The sequence below is a fragment of the Prionailurus viverrinus genome, chromosome A2, assembly GCF_022837055.1.
Source record: "Prionailurus viverrinus isolate Anna chromosome A2, UM_Priviv_1.0, whole genome shotgun sequence".
NCBI classification, from domain to species: Eukaryota; Metazoa; Chordata; class Mammalia; order Carnivora; family Felidae; genus Prionailurus; species Prionailurus viverrinus.
The window spans coordinates 56,433,069-56,454,845 of NC_062562.1; the positions used below are offsets into that span (position 1 = coordinate 56,433,069).

At 50.9% G+C, this 21,777-nt stretch overlaps 2 protein-coding genes across 4 annotated transcripts in view; both read right to left on the minus strand.

The window, feature by feature from the left end:
* RAB43 (RAB43, member RAS oncogene family) overlaps positions 1–7,885 on the minus strand; it is a 30,717-nt gene extending 22,832 nt beyond the window's left edge. The window contains exon 1 of one of the 2 annotated variants that reach the window (XM_047850681.1): positions 7,523–7,885. In XM_047850681.1, the coding sequence (XP_047706637.1) occupies positions 7,523–7,726 (204 nt within the window). In that variant the 5' untranslated portion in view covers positions 7,727–7,885. The remainder of the gene's footprint in view (positions 1–7,522) is intronic. The other variant, XM_047850680.1, reaches the window with a different exon arrangement.
* A 5,489-nt stretch (positions 7,886–13,374) lies between these two features.
* ISY1 (ISY1 splicing factor homolog) overlaps positions 13,375–21,777 on the minus strand; it is a 30,405-nt gene continuing 22,002 nt past the window's right edge. For both annotated transcript variants that reach the window (XM_047850679.1, XM_047850678.1), the window contains exons 8-11: positions 18,686–18,808; positions 17,769–17,890; positions 14,452–14,538; positions 13,375–14,065 (exon numbers count right to left, since the gene is read on the minus strand). In XM_047850679.1, the coding sequence (XP_047706635.1) occupies positions 13,958–14,065; positions 14,452–14,538; positions 17,769–17,890; positions 18,686–18,808 (440 nt within the window). In that variant the 3' untranslated portion in view covers positions 13,375–13,957. The remainder of the gene's footprint in view (positions 14,066–14,451; positions 14,539–17,768; positions 17,891–18,685; positions 18,809–21,777) is intronic.

Below are 21,777 nucleotides of genomic sequence, written 5' to 3' on the forward strand. Positions count from 1 at the left end.
CTCTCTGCCTCTCCCCGGCTCATGTGCACGTGCTCTCTCTCAAAATAAATAAACTTTAAAAAAAAAAAAAAAAAGGATGAATGGCATCCCTTTAAAAAGCAGTTGCCTCAAGACGGGACACACTCCAATGACCTGTCACTGCCCAACACACACTGCAGTTGCCATCAGGGCACTTGGGCAAGCCCCCTGGTCTGCCATACACCAGATTTGCGATTTTATACTCAGACCTCGTTTTGGACCGAAGAACTGCTTAACACTATGGCAGGTGTTCAAATACATCCCTGAAAGTCCTGCCAAAAGTAAGAGCTGCAGGGTGCCTGGTGGCTCAGTCGGTTAAGCGTCCCACTCTTTGATTTCGGCTCAGGCCATGATCTCATGGTTCATGAGTTTGAGCCCCACATCAGGCTCTGTGCTGGCAGTGAGGAGACTGGGATTCTCTCTCTCTCCCTCTCTCACTTGTTCTCTCTCTCTCTCAAAATAAATAAATAAACTTTAAAAAAAAAGATCTGGAGGCGCCTGGGTGGCGCAGTCGGTTAAGCATCCGACTTCAGCCAGGTCACGATCTCGCGGTCCGTGAGTTCGAGCCCCGCGTCAGGCTCTGGGCTGATGGCTCAGAGCCTGGAGCCTGTTTCTGATTCTGTGTCTCCCTCTCTCTCTGCCCCTCCCCTGCTCATGCTCTGTCTCTCTCTGTCCCAAAAATAAATAAACGTTGAAAAAAAAAATTAAAAAAAAAAAAAGATCTGTACATTCTGAAGAATTTGAATAAGGATCATCACAGCTGGTTAAACATCTGGGAAATACGTGTACAATTTTTCAAGGAGACTCTTTTGAAAGGCGCAGCACCCGTGGACACATCAGGTTCTGGGGTTGCTATTTTTTACAAATCAGGCACATCGCTCCTTAGTCACGCTCCAAATTTGGGATGGTGTCACCTCAAACGTTGACGAATAGGTGAGAAAACCTCTAAGAACCGCCGATGCTCACACACCTCATCTCGGGTTAAATTCGCCTCTTTCCAATCTGGGAAACAGAGGCTTACGAGGCACAGTGGAGCAAGTCAGATCAGAGAAGTCCATGAGTGTCGTGGTGTATATACAGGAGCTGCTAATGAGAAATGGTCTTCACTTACTAATCCCTCCCAGCGGGCTGGAGGGATCCTCTCACAGTCCTTGCTTGGGTTCTGTCGCTATGTGTTCAACAGGACAGCATTTTGTAAGCCATTCTAGAAGATGGGCTTTTTCTTTTGTTTGTGCCAGCCAAATGCACCACTTCACCCAATTCATCTGAATTAACAAGGATTTGTGTAACAAGCACCTGGCATCAGGATGCTGCTTTGGTACTGCTAATCAAAACACACAAAGAGTGTGAAATGCAAGTGATATATGACAGCCCAGAACTCATTCCTCCCCAACCTTTCTGCGTGTGTGTGGTGTTGGTGCGGATACTACCGGGCGGGGGGGGGCGGGGGAGGGCATGGCCAACAGTGAGCAGAAGCACCGGGAGCCAGAAGGCTCAGTTCTGTTCAGATCTGTCACCCGCAGGCCTCCATGTCCTGCTCTGTAAGATGAGGGTCTCTCTCACAGGGTGGCCACGGGGAAACCCCATATGGGTAGGTAAGACAGGGATCCTTCCTGCATTCACTGACAGGGTAACAGATCAGTGAAATGACTTGTGTAAGGTCCACTGCGCACCCAAGCTTCCTGACTCGCCACATCACTCGCTCTCTCTCTCTCCCAGGTGATTTCCATACCAACGTCAGCACCCATTTACTGATGATCTGCAATGGGCCAGGTCCCTAAAGCAAAGGGGTTTGCAGGGTTTGAGGGTGAAGCCGGTAAGAGGAGGTGCCATCACACGCCTAAAGGGCTACGTGGCAAAGCCAAGATTTTAAGGTGGTAAATCTTTTTTTTTTTTTTTAATTTTTTTTTTCAACGTTTATTTATTTTTGGGACAGAGAGAGACAGAGCATGAACGGGGGAGGGGCAGAGAGAGAGGGAGACACAGAATCGGAAACAGGCTCCAGGCTCTGAGCCATCAGCCCAGAGCCTGACGCGGGGCTCGAACTCCCGGACCGCGAGATCGTGACCTGGCTGAAGTCGGACGCTTAACTGACTGCGCCACCCAGGCGCCCCCGGGTGGTAAATCTTAAGGAGCAGCGTGGGTCTGCTCCTGGAGCTCGTTCCACGGTCTTTCCGCTACACGTGCTGCCTCAGGAGGGTCAGAAACCTCAGGAGGCAAGGTTTATTTTGCAACAGGGATAGCTGTCATTGGCATCAAGAACAGATTTCCTCGGACAACCAGCACGACCCAGTACTTCTTTCTTATCTAACAGTCCTTTTGCTATTTCTGATCAAAACTGAAAAAGTCCAACCAATATGATCCAAGTAGGAAAAGCACCTGGTCCGAACCGCAAAATCCCGATTGGAAGGACCGAGGATGCAAACTTTAAAAGAAGGCAATGCCTATTTCCCTGCCCCTGCCCCCTCTTTTGAAAGTGCCAGGCTACAAAAACAAAGATTACTTGTAGGGCCCGGGGAAGCTTGAGAGCCAAGGCCCAAGGTCCTGAAATCTGGAGGCCCAGGCCCAAGGGCATAAACTTTACCTCTGTGAAGGAGAGATCTGGCAACCTCCCCAACAAGGGGAGAGTGAACCCGACAGAGAGCTGAATAAAGGGGGTACAATTCGACAAGGCTAACCTCTGTGTGTGGACTTGAGGCCTGTGTCCCCAGCGATCTGCAAAACGAGTTTACATAACAGGCCTTTGTATTGTCCCAGATAAGAGAGAGTAGAGGAGCGGTCAGAATGTTTTAAGGATTTAGAACCGGCTGAGATTTCCTGGGGGACAGTGAGGGGGGCGGGGTGGGGAGTGAGGGGTGGAGGAGGGGCGAGTTAAGAAATCACCTGTCTGCTCTGAGGAGGAAAAATGGTAACAACAGCAATAATAATGTAAGTCCTCATATTTGCAATTCCCTGATTTTATCCGCAATGCCACTTTCAGGATAGACCAGAAATGAGTAACACTGGTTGTCTCTTCTTAGAGGGCACTGCGGAGTTGGGGGTCAAAGGGAGATTTTTTTTTTAACTGTATGCCCTTTTATGTCTTCGAAATTTTGAAATTCTGGACCACGTGGATGGATCATCCATTCAAAAATATGTAAGGGGAATTTTTACACTATTTTAAGTACATCCATAGTTTTCCAACAGCCCTAAGAAGCAGGCAAAGATCATTAGTCCCAACTCAAAAATGAGGAAGCAAACCATGGGCTCCAAGAAGGGAAAAGGAATTCGCCACGGTTGTGCCAGAGCTGGATGGAAGATTCAGACCTTCAGACTCCTAAGCCAGTGCTCTCTTTCAGAGACTGCACGGTGTGCAAGATGGCGCCCCCCAGGTTCACTCTTGAAGTTCAACCTGCATAGCCAGAGCCTCAGGAATCCCCATGAGGTTGGGCACAGGAACCTGTCACCCCATAAGGTGCCTTCCTAACCAGCACAGCAGGCTATGTGGGCTGTTCAAGGCTGGCTAGATGTTCTGTTAGTGGACAAACATGCTGGAACTCACTGAGGCTTCAACCCTTATTCCTGAAATATCTATGAAATGCCCAAGTCCACATTCTTGTCTCAAAGTGCGGTGGCTGCAACTGCATTTTTACTAGATTCATTAACTTGCAGACTCTGAGGGTCATTATTATGAACTCAGAGGGACTCAGATGGGGGGCGGGCGGGGGAGGCAGGGAGGTGTTGAGTATGAAAACAAGTACTAGGCTTGGGACCCAGGCAGACCCTGGGCTCAAGTCCTGGTTTTGCCACCGACTTGTGTGTAGCCTTGGGCATGCTGGTCACTTCATTTATTTTGGCCTCAGCTTCCCCTCTATTAATAAAAATCAATGCACAAACATGTACTGCACATCATGTGTCTTAACAATGTGCTAGGGACTCATAGGCCCATAAGGCAGACTAGATCCCTGCGCTTTCAAGGAGCTGATACACATCGTACAGGAGGGGACCAACAAACGAGTAATTTCAAGTCCTAATAAGTGCTATGAACTTATACTGTAATGGCAGAGAGGGTCTAGAAGGTCAGGGAAGGCCTCTCTCTGAAGAGAAGGCATTTGCAGTGGGAGCCAAATAATGAAGCAGCAGGGGGATATAGGAACACGGTATGATAGGCTGGGGGACAGATACAAAGACCCCAAGGCAGAAAGGGCTAGCGAGGCTAGACAGCAGCAAGTGAGGGACAGAGGGAGGGACATGAAATCAGCCCAGGTAGACGGGGGCCCACTCCTCAGGTAAGGAGTCTGGATGTTATTGTGGTTGCAACAGGAAGTGACTATAGAAATAAGGAAGTTTGATTAGATCTGTGACATTTCAAACAGTTTTTAGCAGAACTTTTCAGTCAAATAGAAACAAGTGGACCCTCAATACAGAAGTGGATAAAAGGAGTATTACTCTGGCTGGGTGAGAACCCAGAACCTGTAGCCCCTTGGCCTTCCCCCTTCACCCCTGCAGCAGTACCCCACCCCACCCGCCCTGCCTAGCACTGGCGTTCAGAGGGGCTGGAAAAACACCGGGTGATCTATCTCTGGGTTGTTGGAGCTCTAACAAAAGCCTGTGGCACATGGAGAGGAGGTTTGGGAGATCATGTTGGATGCTTGTTGGAACCCCAACAGCCCCTGGAAAGGTTTTAAACTAAATCCCTGATACGGACACACTTTCTGCAGGAACAATAACAATAAAATCTGGCTCACCAAAGGTTCCAGTTAAAATCACATTGCTGAAACTATAGGGACAGAAAACAGATCGGTGATTGCCAGGGGCTGGGGTGAAGGGAGGACACTGACACAAAGGGACACAAGGGAACTTTCTGGGTCGCTGGAAGTATTCTATATTGTGATTGTGGGGGTGATTATGGGACTGTATACGTTTGTCAAAATTCACAGAACAGCACACCTAAAATGGGAAATGTTTAAGGAGCATAAATTAAACTTTAATAAACCTAGTGGGTTTTTTGAGGGGGGGAAAAAAAAGACACCTCTGAGGTGTTTTATGGATGAGGAAACAGACTCAGAAAGCAAAAGTGACTTGCTCCTTCTGAGTCAGTGGAACCCCAAAAGTCCCCCACCCATTGCTGCTCACAGTTTTTTGTGTTTTTTGTGGTTTTTTTGCTCGGTTTTAATTCAAAGCCTCTTTAGCATCCTGGGCCTCAGGTTTCTCTGACTACAAAATGAAGAGATAAATAATTGCCAAAGACTTTCCCACTCCCAACAATCAGATTCTAAGAAGCAGTCTGGTGTAAGGGGAAAGACCTCAGTGCTGTGGAGACGGAAACAGTGGAAGAAAATGCCCACTGCTACCATTACCTGCTGTGTGCCCTGGGGCAAGCCTGTCCTATGCCAGACAGGGTTAATAAGGACACATCTGTAGGGGTGCCTGGGTGGCTCAGGCAGTCAAGCATCTGACTCTTGATTTTGGCTCAGGTCAGGATCTCACAGTCGTGAGATGGAACCCCACGTCAGGCTCTGCGCTAACAGCGCAAAGCCTGCTTGAGATTCTCTCTCCCTCTCTCGCTGCCCCCTCCCCCTCTCAAAATAAATAAACATTAAACACACACACACACACACACACACAGCTGTAAAACAGCTGGCACACAACAGACTCTCAAGAAGGGCAGCCGTCGTAACTACCGAGGGGTTTTACCATCCCCATACTGCTCTGAATGCGGGGGTGACCATAAGGAAAAGAAATCACAAACTGCCTGCGCTGCATTGCATAACCTGTGCCCGGGTACACAGTACACCCTGGGCTCCACCGGGGCACAGGCTGTTATCACACCAGGTAAACAGGAACACCCTGCCCCCTCCTTGACCACCGTCAGCACCCAGTCACCACAAACACTTGGGTGCAGGAGAAGGCCGACAGCTCACAGGAACACCACGGCTATTTATGCCTATATTTTAGGCACTCCGCTTTCCCTGTGGCTGCTGGCATCATCACAGGGCACAGACTCATCCAGAGACACACCCCACCCATCCTACAGCCCTTTCCCTCACCATCTGCTCCAAAGGGGTGGTCCCAAATAATGACTCAAAGCTGCCTGCCACACGCTGCTCCTTTTTGCTGCTCTCCGAAAGAAACCAAAACACACAGAAACCGAAAAGACTGTTTAAAAACAACCACCACACACAAACAAACAACAAACGCTTCAGGTAGGGAGTTTCTGCTTCCTCTGGCACATCCATTCTAGGGGCACTGCGGTCATGTAAAGTTTGTTGGCTTACTTTTTCTCCACGGAGAGACAGGAGGTAGGCAACACCCACAAATTATCCCAATTCTGCAGAAACAAAGAGCGAAGTACCCTGGCAAAAGGCAAACATGAGCAGGGCTCCAGCGGCCCAGGGACGCAAAGCACCAGAGCATCAGGCCTCAAGGGACTTCAGTACTCTGGCTCATCTTCTAGAAAACACAGAGATAACAGGAGAAAACACTTGCCCTGTGCCGCCCCTGCCCGGTGCTCTTAAGAGCCGTCCTGGAGATCATGTGAATTCAAAACCATGAAAGAATGGAAAAGATTTCTGCACAGCTCAGTTAAGTAAAGTTACTGGGCAAAAACAATGCTCTGTCCTGGCCACGATCTCCTAACTCTATTAGGGAGAGCTGGCACCCAGGTTAAGAAAACTCTGATTCATTAATCACAAATATTATTTATCAAACCACCGCCAGGACATTGTGGCAACTACATCCTGCTGTTTCTATTCAGAGCCATTGCCAAAGTTTGGTCCTCTCCCCCACCTTCCGGTATCTGTGAACTTTTCAGTTTCTATCAAACTCCAGATGGGGGAGGGGACCCAGTGCTGGCCCTAGTCGAGTAAAGTTCCACCACCAGGTCCACAAAGAGACTGCAGGGAGGCGTGGCCAGGCCGGAAATTCTGACAAAAAGTTTTGGCCCTCCGGTCCTAGAAGCAACTACTTCCTGATCCTTTCTAGTCGTGGAGGGAGGGGGGAAGGGGTAGTTTTCTGGCCGGGTTCTCCCAGCCCGGGGCCGAGCTAGGGCCTTCGATCGCGGTGGGGAAGGGTCAGGCCAACCATGGGCCCTTCTATACCCCGCACTCCGAGGCGCTCTGCTGCCTTCCACCGGCGAAGTTATTTTGGAGCAAAGTGCCCCCAGGGTGTGAGCTCGGGAGGGCAGGGACTCCTCCCCCACACTATCCCCAAACACACACACCCACACCCGCACACACACACCCCAAGGCCGGCGCTCTGAGGACTGAACCTGACCTAGACCCTAAGGCCCAGGCCTGCTACTACAGGAGGAAGGGTAAGGGGAAATGAAAGGGGTTTGTCAGAACCTCAGAACAATCCGGGGCGCTCGCTGCGGTCTGGGGTTGAACCAGCCCCTGCCCCCGCTGGGGGAGCGCGCCTTCCGGGGTCCCTGGTCGACCCCCAGTGCCCGTCGTTGCCCCGGCCGCGCCGCAGTCAGAGAAGGCCAAACCACCCCCGCGCGGCGACCCCAGGCCGGGCCTCCCACCTTGACCCGCTTGCCCTGGACCTCCAGCGTCTTCATGGTGAAGTCGACGCCGATGGTGCTGCCCTGACGCTCGGAGAAGGCGCCCGTCTTGAAGCGCTGCACCACGCACGTCTTGCCCACGCTCGCGTCGCCCACCAGCACCAGCTTGAACAGGAAATCGTACTGCTCGTCCGGGTCCCCCTGGCCCGGGCCCGGCCCCGCCATGGCCGCGCGGGAGCCGAAGGGCCGGCGCTCCGGACGCTGGGGGCAGCCCGGGCTCACGGAAGCTACGGACCGCCAGGCGACGTGGAACCACCGCAACACCTGAAGAAGGGGCGCCGCCGACTGCCGGCCCCAACCCGGGCCCGCCCCGGCCCCGCCCCTCCGCCCTTCCGCCCCGCCCCCGGTCGGGCCGGAGCCCACCGGCCTAGGCTCCGCCCGGGACTCGCCCGGTCCCTCCTCCGCAAAGCTCGCGGCCGGCCCTCTGCTAGCTCCCGGCCAGTCCGGCCCTCAGGTCCGGCCTCAGCCCTGCCGCGGCCAGGCTCCGCCCCCCGCACGGCCCCGGCCCGACTCTAGCCTCAGCACATCGGGCCCCCCCCGCCCCAACTCCAACCTCAGCACTTTGCAGGACAGACTCCGCCCTCAGCCACACCCCCGATTAGACTCCGCTCTCAGCCCCGCCCCGGCCAGACTCCGCCCGCAGCGCCGTTCTTGGCCGCGCCCCCAGCCAGACTCCGTCCCCAGCATCGCTGTCGGCCCCGCCCCCAACCCGACTGCGCGCTCGCCGCGGCCCTAGGCGGGTGGACGAACCCCCTCAGCACCGCCCCTAAGCCTTCCCACAACCTAACTCCGCCCGCAGCACCGCCCCCAGCACTCGTCACGCCCCCCGCCGTCCCGCTGGTCAGCCAGCTCGCATAAGCAGTCAGGAACAGGCTCCAGGCAACGGTAGGATCTTTGGGCCTGACCCAGCCAAAAAGAACCAAACACTTGGCCTGAGCAGAGGAACATGGGAGGTTTGTGGGGAGCTCTATGGAAGGGCAGATCAGCTCCTGTCAAGATGGTCCATAAACCAGGGGTCCTTGGAGAAATGGAACCCAAATGTCTATAAGCTTAAAATAGATCAAATGGGACCTATCCCCCCAAAGGGCTTCCCGACCACCAAGATGGGAGGGAACTGAGAACACTCTTGCCCTCCAATTCTACTTAGTTCAATAAATTTGGTTAATGCCTACCATGGTTCAGGTACTGTTCTAGGGCCTTTGTTCCTATCAGTGCACAAAGCAGACAAAAATCCATACCCTCCCCAGTAGAAAAGGAAAGAGGGCTTTCCCATGGCTTAAGGAGACCACAGAGGGCAAGTCCACCAGGGCCAGTACCTTGAGGATCCCTGACCAGCTTTACTGGCCAAGTGGGGAAGAGACTGGATGAGGAGGCAAAGGCAGACCCATGGAGATGGTGGAGGAGCAATTTGTTCCGGAACAGTGTGAACTCTACTCCCATGGTAAATACCCAACAGTGCCAGACAGGAACCCCCAAAGTGCCATGGAAAAGCAATTCTGGGAGCCCAGCTTTATTACATCAGACTGGAGTGGCAGGAAATAGCCTCCATCCCGAGGTGGAAGGAGACAGAAGGATATGGGATGGAGGGCTTCCACATGCTGGGGTTGGCTCTGGGAAACTGGGGCATGTCAAAGCTTAGAACTCTAGAAAATAACATCTGCTCCAGCCCAGAGTGGCTACTCACAGCCACTGGTGGAGACAGGGAAGGGAAAGGTGAGCCCAGGAGCTGGATTGAGCCAAGGCTTAGCTGCTGGAAGCACCGGGAGAGGAAGGAAGAATGTCAACAGTTGCAGGGTGGGGTGGACGAGTGGCCGATGAACTGAACTGGCCTTTTCATTTGCCTTGCCTGGAATTGGTTTGGGATAGGGTGGGGGCATGTTGGTCTTGCTATGGATTTTGCCAGAAGGCCCAGCCACCACTTGCTTTGGTGGGGTGATGGAAAGGTTCTAAAACTAGACTGTTGCGATGAGGGCTGCATGACTCAGGAAATGTATTAAAGTCCTTAAACTACACTTACCATGGGTGGGGAAGATTGTGTGTTAAGTTACACCTCAATAAAACTGTTTAAAAAATATCCGCATTTCCTCTTTTTTGGTGGGAAGTTTCTAAGTAGCCCGGTGCCATTTTATTTGAAGTTGAATTATGCACATTTGAAACAGAGCAATTCAAATTTAGAAATGTTTTATGATGTCTCACTTAATGCCCCAAATGTGAAATGATGCACATCCCAAATTTTAAAAAATAGGTCAAGGGGCGCCTGGGTGGCGCAGTCGGTTAAGCGTCCGACTTCAGCCAGGTCACGATCTTGCGGTCCGTGAGTTCGAGCCCCGCGTCGGGCTCTTGGCTGATGGCTCAGAGCCTGGAGCCTGTTTCCGATACTGTGTCTCCCTCTCTCTCTGCCCCTCCCCCGTTCATGCTCTGTCTCTCTCTGTCCCAAAAATAAATAAACGTTGAAAAAAAAAATTTTAAAAATAAAAAATAAAAAATAGGTCAAGAATTTAACATTCTTACAGCTGGGGTGGGGGGGCAGGGGGAATGCTGAGTTTTAACTATGCCGTTGCCACATGGGGGGCACCAGCCTAGCTAACATGCTGAAGCATGCACTGTAACCCCCACACAGCGTGGATCAGAACTCCTCCCAGTGGTTAGAGAGACAAATGCCATCTTCCCTCTTCCTTAGTTCCTCCCTCCCTTCCTTTTTCATCTTTATCTTTCTTTCCACTGTCACCTTTGGTAAAATATACAGCCTCTAACAATACCATCTTGAGTTTTATTTGTCAGTGCCCAGGCTAGTGCTAAAAATGTGTCCCCAACATACACGAAGGCGAGAAAACACCACAAAGAAGACCAGACACCAACCGTGATACCCTGCGTTAGTAAAGAGTGCTTGGTGCACATTATTAGAATATAACGGAGCAGCAAGGACTGGGCTGGTGCTGGCTGAGGACTGGGAAGGCTCCCTCGCAGGGGCAGCCCTCAACCCACCTGGTGGCCAAAAAAATGGCAGCCATCCCACTCTTTCCCCCCTCCCCAAACCCCAAAATGTTATAAACACTGGTCAAATGACCCCCAGGCCTCCCTTGCTTCCGTTGATGGTACCCATTTCACGCTTGAGGCTTTGCCTAGAAATAAGGGAGCAATTGGCTCTCAGCATCCCTATGCCAACTTCTACCAACTCCATGCTGCCCTCCTACCCCCTCTGCTACCCCCACACCCGGCTCAGTGCCCCACCCAGCACTGCCCTGGCTTACTCCCATGCCAGCTTCTAGTCCCCACAGTCCCCCACCACCAAATGGGCTTGCTGGAAGGGCTCTTATGAGGTCACTCCCCCTGCTCAAACGTCAGTGATGAGCCCAGACCCTCTGGAACACCCACACCTTCAAGGTCCACCCGTCCATAATCATCTGTTCCCCTGCCAGGAAGCCCCTCCCCTGTTTCCCAGACCCTCCAACCTTCCAGTTTTCACAGAATCCTCCAGGGTCCTGCCGGAAGGACTGGTGGGATCAGCCTTGAGCTCACCACTCCTCACCATGCTTAGGCGGAAACCCAGGCTCTGAAGCTTGCAAAAAATACCCTGTGCAGGAACTCTGCCCTGCTCAGTCCTGCAGACCTTCCCGCCACATTTTTATTTTCAGGGGGAGGTGGGGAGAAATGAAGGAGACAGACATGATGTGAAAATGGCTGAAGGGGCAGGCTGCTGCCACAAATCTCCCAGGGGGCCTGTCTCTGCTCATTAGTTAAGTGGTGCCTGCCCAGTGAGGGAAGTGAGGGAAGGTCTGATGTACCCAGATGGGTTCCTGCTGTCACCACTTCGTAGTTCCTGTGAGCAGAGGATGACACACCCCTACTCCATCCTCTCTTGGGGCTTTGGGAGGAGGACAGTAGTAGAGGATGGGGTGGGGGTGGGAACAGGGCAGTCTGTGCAGCATCAAAACCAGCACCTTTGCTTCTCTGTGACAGGCCTGGCCCTCTCATAGCAGCCCAAGGTATCCAGGGCCAGAGGAGAAAGATTTTAATCTCCTCCTTGTTTGTAAATTGCTCAAGAGCAGGAGCACAAGGGTCAGGGGGCAGAGTGCAGGGAGGTGGGGGGGTGATGCAGGAAAAGGAGGGCGGTCTGAGGCCTGGGTGGGGCTGGTGTGTCGAATCTTAAAGCAAAACAAGAGGAATATTGACATTTTGCTCAGGAAAACCAGGAATAAGCAAAGGGGAAGGAGGTCTATGGAAATATACCCATGCAAAATCACCTCTCTGGAAATGTTGGGCAGAGCCAAAGCCAAACCATGAAACAGATTTTGTCAACAAAATCAAGGTTCCTGAGACTGGTTCCTTTGCCTCTGAGCAATGAACTGGGCCAAGGGAATCACATCCCCACCAATGGTCACACATGCCAAGCCAGTTCCTCTGCTGTTACAGGCCTAGAGTGGGAGACATGCACAGATCTTCCCCCTTGGGCCCCCTGGCAGACAAGTAGCCAGGGCCTTCAGGATAGGAAGAAATCTGGGGTTGGGTCCATCTCAGCCAGTAACACCTGTGCTACGTGCTTCTCTATCCAGCCTCAGTTTCCTCAGACGTGGGACACCAATTCCTGTCCTGCCTGCATCCTGGGAAGCCACCAGGACATCCCAGCTGGGAGGGATTTTGGAAACTGAAGGACAGGAGCAGCGACGCCTGTTTCTGACTCTGTCCCAGAGGTTCGAAACCTGTGAATTCCACGGACTGAATGACGGAGGCGGGCCTGGAGCCCTGGGCGTTCCAGAGGGGCCACACCGCAGTCTCTTCTGTGACCTTTTCCAGTGAGAGATACCTGTTGTTTGAATTTCCTGGTGTCCTTGAATGCAGGGCGGCCCCAAGCCTGCATGTGGCCCTTGGAAGAAAAACCTCTAACTGGGTGGTCTGAGCCGGGCCACCACATGGCCCCCAGAGGCTGTGCTGAGGGCCCTCTCTTCCCTCTGCCCGGACCATGGGACTGCCAGACCCTGGGACAACGTCTTGGGCTTGAAAACAGGGAGAGTGAGGCCAGGGGCCTAGAGGGACTCACTCAAGTTGGCTCCTGAGCCCCTGTCCCGGACCAGGCTGGGGCTGGGTCCTAGGTCCCAGAGCGGAGTCTGGTCCCGGCCCCCCCCCCCCCGGGGGCCCCAAAACCCCAACCCCGACCACACATTCAGCCAGGGGCTCAGCTGAGGAGAGACCGCGCCACCTTTCCTTTGGGGAAGCCAGGACGCAGGGTGCCCTCACCCGAGTCACATCCCCTCTCCTTGTCCTCTGTCCCTTTCCCCACACAGCCCCTCCCCACCCCAGCCAGTCTCTGCCCAGCCTCTGCCTGGCCTGGCTCCTGCCTCCCGTCTCCCGTCTCCACACCCGGCTCCACACACCTTCCTAAAGCAGGCCACGCACTGACCGACCGGGTCGCCCCCCTTGCTTGGTCCTGACACTCACTCCCAGCTACTCCTAGGAGCCCTCCGGAGCGTGGGGAACCCCCTCCCACACACACAGTCTCAGAGACGGCTGTCCCCCGTCGCTGCTGTCGGTTCCCTGCCCCGGAAAGAAAAGACCTAGCCTGGATGGCAGGCTGGGCTCCCACTGGCGCCTCCTGGACATCCGTGGTGTGCCTTCACTCGGGCCAGGCCGGGGGTGTGGCAAGGACGGCTCTGCCCGCCCACCTCGGCCCTGGACGGAGCCTGGACCGTCCCAGCCCTCCCCCACGTGGGCTGTGTGCTTCGGGACTCTGTCCCCTGCAGCGATTCTGAGCCTCGCGTCCTGCTCCAGCCATCGCCTCAGTACGGTTCCCAGGGAGCCAGCCGCAGACATGGGGGTTGCCCTTCCATATAAAAATCTTTAATAAAAATAGCTCTCTTCAGAACCTGTCATAAAACGGAAGTACCAAACTGAAAGTCCTGCCACCTGGGCAGGAGGGAATGAGGCAGGCTGGGCAGGCCACAGAGAACCGCGAGCAGTAGCCGACCCAAAAGGAACAGCTCTAGCTGGTGGCTGACACATGGGACTGTGGGCCGAGTTGACACAGTCTCATTTTTCAAGAGGAGGTAGCAGTATATCTTTTTAACGGTAGTCATAAATTGACCTCCCCACCGCGAGTGACAGGAGAAAGCTAAATAAAACGCAAGGACCCAGCTAGCAGCCTGTTTTACACACTCAAGATAAAAATAAGTGGGTTCCTACAATAGCAAAACATGTGTACAAAAGTGACAACTGAAGCCCACAGCCTGCCAGGGAGGGACACGGGCCAGGGTAAGAGAAGGTGGGAGAAGGAGCCCCAGGACTCACAGCGCCAGCCTGCCCGTCTGCAGTCCCAGGACAGCAGAGCCCTGTGGCAAGGGCCAGCGGGGGATGATGGTCCCCTGACAGATTTCCAGACCCTGCACAGGTCCCGGCTCAGACCTAATACCCCAGAAGTCTTTTGGCCTCTTCACTCTGGGCCTGCAGGGTCTCACTGGCGTACTTCTGGAGGAGTTCCATCTTCTTCCTTCGCACAAGGGCCTCCTCGATCTGTGGACAGCGAGAGTGAAGGGCTCATGCTGGACTCCTCCACAAGGCCCTCCGTGCCCTGCTGGAGCTCAGCCAGGAGAGAGACCCCCAGACAGAGGCCATCGAGGAGCCAAACCCCAGAGCCAGCTCCCACTGGAAGGGGAGGAACAACCCTGTTTGTCAGTATCCCCTAAAGCGGACAGGACCCAACCCCCCGCTGCATGCTGCACCTTACCTACCGGAAGCATAGCGACCAGTGCCAAGTGGTCGGAGTCAGAGCTGCCCTAACGGATAGGAAGGGCGAAGAAAACCCACGAACACACTCTGTGCAGGCTCCTTTTCCCCTAGTCCCCTGGCACTGGGGAAGCCCCACCTGCAAGGGGAGCAGCTCTCAGCCTCTGTCCTACCTCTTGCTGTGATGGCACTGGGACATGGGCGATGAACTTCTGCTGCCCGTCTTCACCTCCTTTCTCCTGGCTGCCTTCCTCGTCAGACTACAAAACAGAGAACAACCAAAAGGCAGTGAGCCGGAGCCCGTTACACACATGTTGGAACCGCTACAAAACACACAATTTGGCAGCTATTTAAGAGGAAACAATAGGGTGCCTGGGTGGCTTGGTCAGTTAAACATCCAACCTGATTTTGGCTCAGGTAATGATCTGTTTGTAGGATCCAGCCTCACTCGAGCTCCTTGCTGACAGCAATGGAACCTGCTTGGGATTCTCTCTCCCTGCTCCTCCCCTGGTCTCTCTTGTGTATGCGAGATAATAAATAAGTAACTAACTAACTAAATAAATAAAATCTCACTCACAAAATAAACTTAAAAAATAAATGCCAGGTGTGCCTGGGTGGCTCTGTTGGTGGAGCGTCCGACTTCGGCTCAGGTCATGATCTCAGCTTATGAGTTTGAGCCCCGTGTCGGGCTCTGTGCTGACAGCTCAGAGCCTGGAGCCTGCTTCAGAGTCTGTGTCTCGCTCTCTCTCTGCCCCTCCCCTGCTCATGCTCTGTCTCTCTCTGTCTCAAAAATACATAAAACATTAAAATAAACAAATAAAAATAAAAAAATAAAAAAAGGAAAAAAAAGGAATGGGGAAGTTCAGTGCTCACACAGAAAGACATGGAGACACCCACTAACTATTTAAAAAAGCCACAAAACACTGCAAATGATGCTACCTTTTGAATGAGGAAAGAGAATTAGAAGAGAATCTAGTGACAGCCGTGAGAACCGGGTTCATCTTTGCACCCAGAAAACTAGGGAATCTTTGTTGGTCTTTACACATTCTTTGGTTTTTGAACCTTGTGAATGTTATCTATTTCTTTAATTAAAATTTTAAAAATTTAATTACCAAATGTACCCAATATGGGAAATGTACCAAATATAGAAAAAAGATCAATTCAGGGTCTGCCCACAAGTCAAAAGAGATTGCCAATAACTTCAGGAAATAATGTGGCCTTGGAAATCTGAGGAGAGAGGGCTCCCGTGAGGTGGTGGGGTCCGCTGTTTGTCAGTGTCGGTGCCAGACGCCCTGCACCAGCCTCTGCCCACACCCGCTGACTACTACCTAGCAATACAGAGGAATGAACTCTTGGATTCAACACCTCGGATGGAGTTCAAGGGCACTGTGTTGAGTATAAAGACCATCCTCAAAGGTGGCATACGGTACGATTCCACTTGTGAAACATCCTCAAGAGGACAGAATTATAGAGACAGGGAACCGACTGGAGTTGGCCACGGGATGGGGGAAGGAAGGAGGCCTGACTGTCAGGGTGCAACACGCGAAGGGAACGGCTCTGTATCTTGACTGAAATGGTGGTTGTACAAATCCACACGTGTGATAAAAGACACACAACGCTATACATTCATTACGCCATCTCTGTTTCCTAGTGTTGACACCGTCCTGTAACTCTGGAAGATGTAACCATTGGGGCAAACTGGGTGAAGGATACGCAGGACCTTCTGTACCACTTTTACAACTTCCTGTAAATTATTTCAAAACTACAAGGAAAAAAACCCACCTTTGGTGGCTCTCCATTGCTCTTCGGATGAAGGCAAACCCTCCTCACCGTGGAGCAGGGGCGCCGGCCTGTTCTGCCTTGCCCCCACCCCAGCAGCCCCTTACTGTGCTCCAGCCACACCAGCCCGTCCTCTGTTCCTCACACTCCCATGGTGTCTTTCAGTACATGTGTTTCCCCCGCTACTGGAACACTCTTCCCTCACTGCCTCTCCCTTGGTTATTAACTTGTCCTGATCTTCCAGACCTCAGCTGAAGGGTCAGCTCCCAGGAAGAGCCTTCATGGGCTCTCCCCGCACCACATCACTATCGCAGACCGCTGTCACAGCCACTGGTTCCCACTGTCTCTACTCACCGGACTGTCTCCCCACTGACTCTAAGCTACAAGCAGAGCTTGTCTCCTGCTGTGCCCTTGGCACAGGCCTGGTTCACAGTAGCCACTAATTAAACAAACACCCGCTGAAAGAGCAAATGAATTATTTGCAGCTGAAGAAGACCTTCCTAGGGCTTCAAATGTTTCACTGTCCCCACTGCTGAGCAGCCAGACCTGCATATGAACCTAACCTCAGGTCCGCCGTACCCTGTGTGATAATGACCAAGTCACTAAACTTCTCCGAGCCTGCTTCCTTGCCACCGATGTCGCGGCAACTTCCTCACCCGGGACCTGACCTATCGCCCACACACGGGTAATTCCCCTCCCCTTCTCAGTCCAGCAAATCCATTTCATCCCTTCTCAATGTGTCCAGGGAGCAAGGGCTGCATGGCAGGCTCTTCAGAAGAGTCCAGAGCTAGCAGGCTCTGCCTGAGAGGCAGGATCATAGCTCCACCCTCAACCACCACCCTCTGAATAAGGCCCTCTCTGCTCTGGGCTGGTTTCTATCTCTAAAATGGGGTTGTTAAGACTAAACAAGACCTTTTGGCACTGCCACTTAAAAGGAAATGATGAGGGGCCCCTGGGTGGCTCAGTCAGTGTCCAACTTCAGCTCAGGTCGTGATTTCACGGTTCATGAGTTCGACCCTGCATCGGGTTCTCTGCTGTCAGCAAAGAGCCTGCTTCAGATCCTTTGTCCCTCTCTCTCTCTGCCCCTCCCCGGCCCGCGTGCTCTCAAAAATAAACATTTCAAAAAAAACTTTTAATAAAAACATAAAAAAATAAAAATAAATGATGAGGCCTACCCTGCTGACACCTTGATATTAGACTTCTAGCCTCTAGAACTCTGAGGCTAGAAACATCCATTTCTGGTGTTTAAGCTGCCCAATCTGTGGTACCTTGTAATGTATAAGCAACTAATACAATAGATACATAATTAAGCCTGAAAACGTGGTAATAATAAAGAAGTGAATAAATAAATAAAAAGAAACGATGGGGACACGGGCTAGAACTCATGGCATCAAATGTGTTTATAAGTCCGACAGCAGTGTATTCAGAAGGGCCTATCTCTACAAAGCAGGTAAGTAATGCTGGGTATAAAGTACAGTTTACCAAGTGCTCTAACAGCCATTCCCTTCTAGAACCCTCCCTGGGATGCTGAGTGGTGATCCTCACATCCATCTTCCAGCTGAGGAAGCTGAATTCTCAGGGCTGGGCTTTGGTCCCGACCCCTCGCCAATGGGCCGAGGCTTCCTACCATCCCACCCATTCTCCCAAGGCCCAGCCTTCGTGGCTCAGAGCAGAGGCAGTGAGCACCGGGGCCCCCCACTGCCCACAGTACCTCTTCCTCGGTGACAGCATAGATGTTGATCTCTTCCTCCTCTTCCTCCTCCTCCTCCTTTTCTCCTCTTGCCAGCCGGGCCTCTCTCTCAGCTTTCCACTTTTCCACCAATCCGGCCCTGACTGGAGAAACAGGAGAGCAGGTGCTGCTTAGTCAGGCCTCGAAATCAGCTTTGTGTGCAATGCAGGGTGAGGCCCACATGTCCCCTCAGAAGAGGGGAACCCTACATTCTGCCCTGGCAGGCAGGAGTGGAGTGTGAGAGGTAGTCTGGTCACACCACAGCTCTAGCTCCCAGTCACAACAAGGCAGCCTGGCAGGGGACAACCCCAGATCATCCCCAGTTCAATGACCTAAGTGACTTCCTGACATGCCTACACAAAAGAGGAGACACAGTGGTACAGCATGCCGGAAAAGGGCTCAGACTCCTGACCACCTGCACCCAAAGCCCTAGCTGACACACCAGGGGTCTCAGCACTAACTTCTTCCTCATAGGGCTGTCATGAGGCTTCAAGACAATGTCCATAAAATGCTTAGCACAAGGCCTGGCATGGAAGAAGCACTCAGAAAGAGACACCCACCTTGCTCTATACTGATAACCTATTAGCTGTGCTTAAAGCATATCTGAAAGCTACTTAAATGGACACCACTTCCCGATTTCAAGAAAACCAATGTGGGAAGGAATCTAGACGACGCATTCTGGGTGGATAGGGGGCAGGTCAGATGTCACTCTTGGGCTTCCCCAACCTGCTGCTTCTGGCCCAACACAGCCCTGACTGCATCATAGATACCGAGCAGACCATTTCCTCAGAAGACCATCAGCAATAAAACCAACCCACTTCTGGTGTAAAGGACATTTTCAAAGGACAGAACAGAAACCAGATGCCATCTATAACGAAACGAAATGCTCGGAGACCTACATTTCTTTTCATATTCCTGTTCCAAAGGCACGATGACACCATCATCTTCATCAAGGTAACCGTAGTATTCAAAATCGATTGCTTTCATGAGCTCAGCGCGTGTCTTTCTTGGAGGGGGAAGAGCTGAAAGAAACAGCACCAGCTCAGCTAAATAACCCACCACAGTCACACCCAAGCCTTCATCCTGGACAATGTTATGTGGCCATGGAGCGTGCATGCTCAAGAAAATACCATGATGTAGGCACCTCTCTGTACTAGCCAGAGATTTACATTAAGTGGTACAACCCTTTTTAAAACTTTAACCCAATTAGTCTATTTACAAAAAATTTATACTAATTAAAAACACAAAAACAAAAGCTGGCAAAGCCTAATGGACAGAGATATACATTATTCACAGGGTCGTGAAAGCCTGGAATAACCTAAGGCTCTATGTAAGCTGTAGGATGTGTGTAAAATGGGGTATCTGATGGCCCCTGTGCTGCTTTTGAACAAGATGCTTTGATAATATAGGAAATGTCATATTAAATAAAAAAACAGGATAGGAAAATGTAGGTATATAGATAAGACAAAAGAAACTATAAAAAAAAACAAAAAAGATAAATGAGAAAGTCCTAAAGAAAATATTTTCAGGGGCACCTGGGTGGCTCAGTTGGTTGAGTGACCGACTTCAGCTCAGGTCATGATCTCATGGTTTGTGAGTTCGAGCCCTGCGTCAGGCTCTGTGCTGACAGCTCAGTGCCTGGAGCCTGTTTCGGATTCTGTGTCTCCCTCTCTCTGCCCCTCCCCTGTTCATGCTCTGTCTCTCTCTGTCTCAGAAATAAACAAACATTAAAAAAAATTAAAAAAAAAAATTGTTTTTCAGACTAAGGGTTACTATTCAGGATACCTAAGTAATTCTTAAAAATCAAAAGGAGGGGCGCCTGGGTGGCGCAGTCGGTTAAGCGTCCGACTTCAGCCAGGTCATGATCTCGCGGTCTGGGAGTTCGAGCCCCGCATCAGGCTCTGGGCTGATGGCTCAGAGCCTGGAGCCTGTTTCCGATTCTGTGTCTCCCTCTCTCTCTGCCCCTCCCCCGTTCACGCTCTGTCTCTCTCTGTCCCAAAAATAAATAAACGTTGAAAAAAAAAAAAAAATTAAAAAAAAAAAAATCAAAAGGAGGGCATCTGGCTGGCTCAGTCAGTAGAGTATGCAACTCTTGATCTCAGGGTCGTGAGTTTGAACCCCATACTAGGTGTAGAGATTACTTAAAAATAAAAAATCTTAAAAAAAAAAAATCAAAAGGGAAATGGCAACCCAACAGATAGGTGAAAGAGTAAAAGCTGATCATTTCAGCAGAAAAAGCTCACATGTATAAAAATTTCATTTAGCATGATGCCTGGGTGGTTCAGTCCTGACCTCTGATTTTGGCTCAGGTCACGATCTCACTATTCACTGCTCCACTACTCTTGGTCCCTGACCCGTGACCATGCTGGCTGCACCCAGGACCGGGTTCAGGGCTAAAACCCCTCAGGCTCAGAACACTGCGTTCCTCCCAGTCAAAGGGAGTGGTTTAAGGGTACAACTATGGTCTGGTCAAAGCCAACCAGATTCAATTCTGGGGGTTTTGCTTAAACTGCTTGGGAAAAAAAAAAAATCTCTTGCTGAAGAGGACAAAACGTAAGTTGGTGATAAACCACTTGCTGCCACAAGCAGAGAACTAAACAGAGAAAAAGTTCACGCAGTGTAAGTCAAAACTGCAACATGGAGGAAATGTGGCCTGGAATCAGCCATTCCTGAAAGCAAACCACCGTGGGCTTCTCAGTTATGCGAGCCAATAAATTCACTCTCCTGCCTAAACTGAATTGGGGTTAAGCCAGGTGTCACTCACACTGATGAAATTCAGCTTATGAAATAAGCACGTAAGTGCATTAAAAAAGGACTGGAAGGGAACGTAACAAACAGATAATAATGATTACCAGTTATCCAGGGGCACGGGGAAGGGGGGGGTACCCAGGGGAGAGTGCTTTTGAATATACTCATGAAGACTGACTTATATACTTTCTCATTTAAAAAAAAAATCTACAACTGGAATAAATAATAAATGTAGAAAAATTATTTTTCTAAAAATATTGACCTCGATATAGGTGCCCCCCCCAACACATGAATTTTTTCTTCTTAAATTATCAGCTTTGATTCTTTGACCAATCTGTTGGGTTGTCATTTCCCTTTAAAAACTAGATGGAACTATGTCCCAATAGGTCAACAATTGTCATCTACAGATGGGAAAATATGGGCAGTTGTTTTTCTGATTTTCTGTATTTTACCACTTCTCTGTAATAAAACTATATTATTTTCACAATGAACAGCATGATACTTACACTTTGAATTATTTTTTAAAATTTTTTTAAGATTTTTTTTTTTTTTTTTTTTTTTTTTTTACAATTTTATATTTAAGTAATCTCTACACCCAACATGGAGTTCGAACTCACAACCTCAAGATCAAGAGTTACATGCTCCACCAACTGAGCCAGCCAGGTACCCCTTGAATTAATTTTAAGTGGTGTTAATAACGCACGCAAAACCAGTTTGGGCATAATTAATTTAAAATTAAGCAGGGCTTGAGGCACTTGGGTGGCTCAGTCGGTTAAGTGTCTGATTTCGGCTCAAGTCATAATCTCACGGTCTGTGGGTTCGAGCCCCGCACTGGGCTCTCTACTGTTAGCGCAGAGCCTGCTTTGGAACCTCTGCACCCTCCTCTCTCTGCCCTTCCCCTGCTGGTTCTCTGTCTCTCAAAATAAATAAACTTAAAAAAAAAAAAAAAAAGCAGGGCTGAATACAGATAGAATTATAAATATATTTTTAACATTTACTTATTTTTGAGAGAAAGAGACAGAGCACAAGTGGGGGAGGGGCAGAGAGATTAGGGAGATACAGAATCTGAAGCAGGCTCCAGGCTCTGAGCTGTCAGCATAGAGCCCAATGTGGGGCTCGAACTCACAAACCATGAGATCATGACCTGAGCAGAAGTCGGATGCTTAACCGACTGAGCCACCCAGGTGCCCCTAGAGTTATATATTTTTTTTTCTAAATCTTTTTTTTATGTTTATTTATTTTT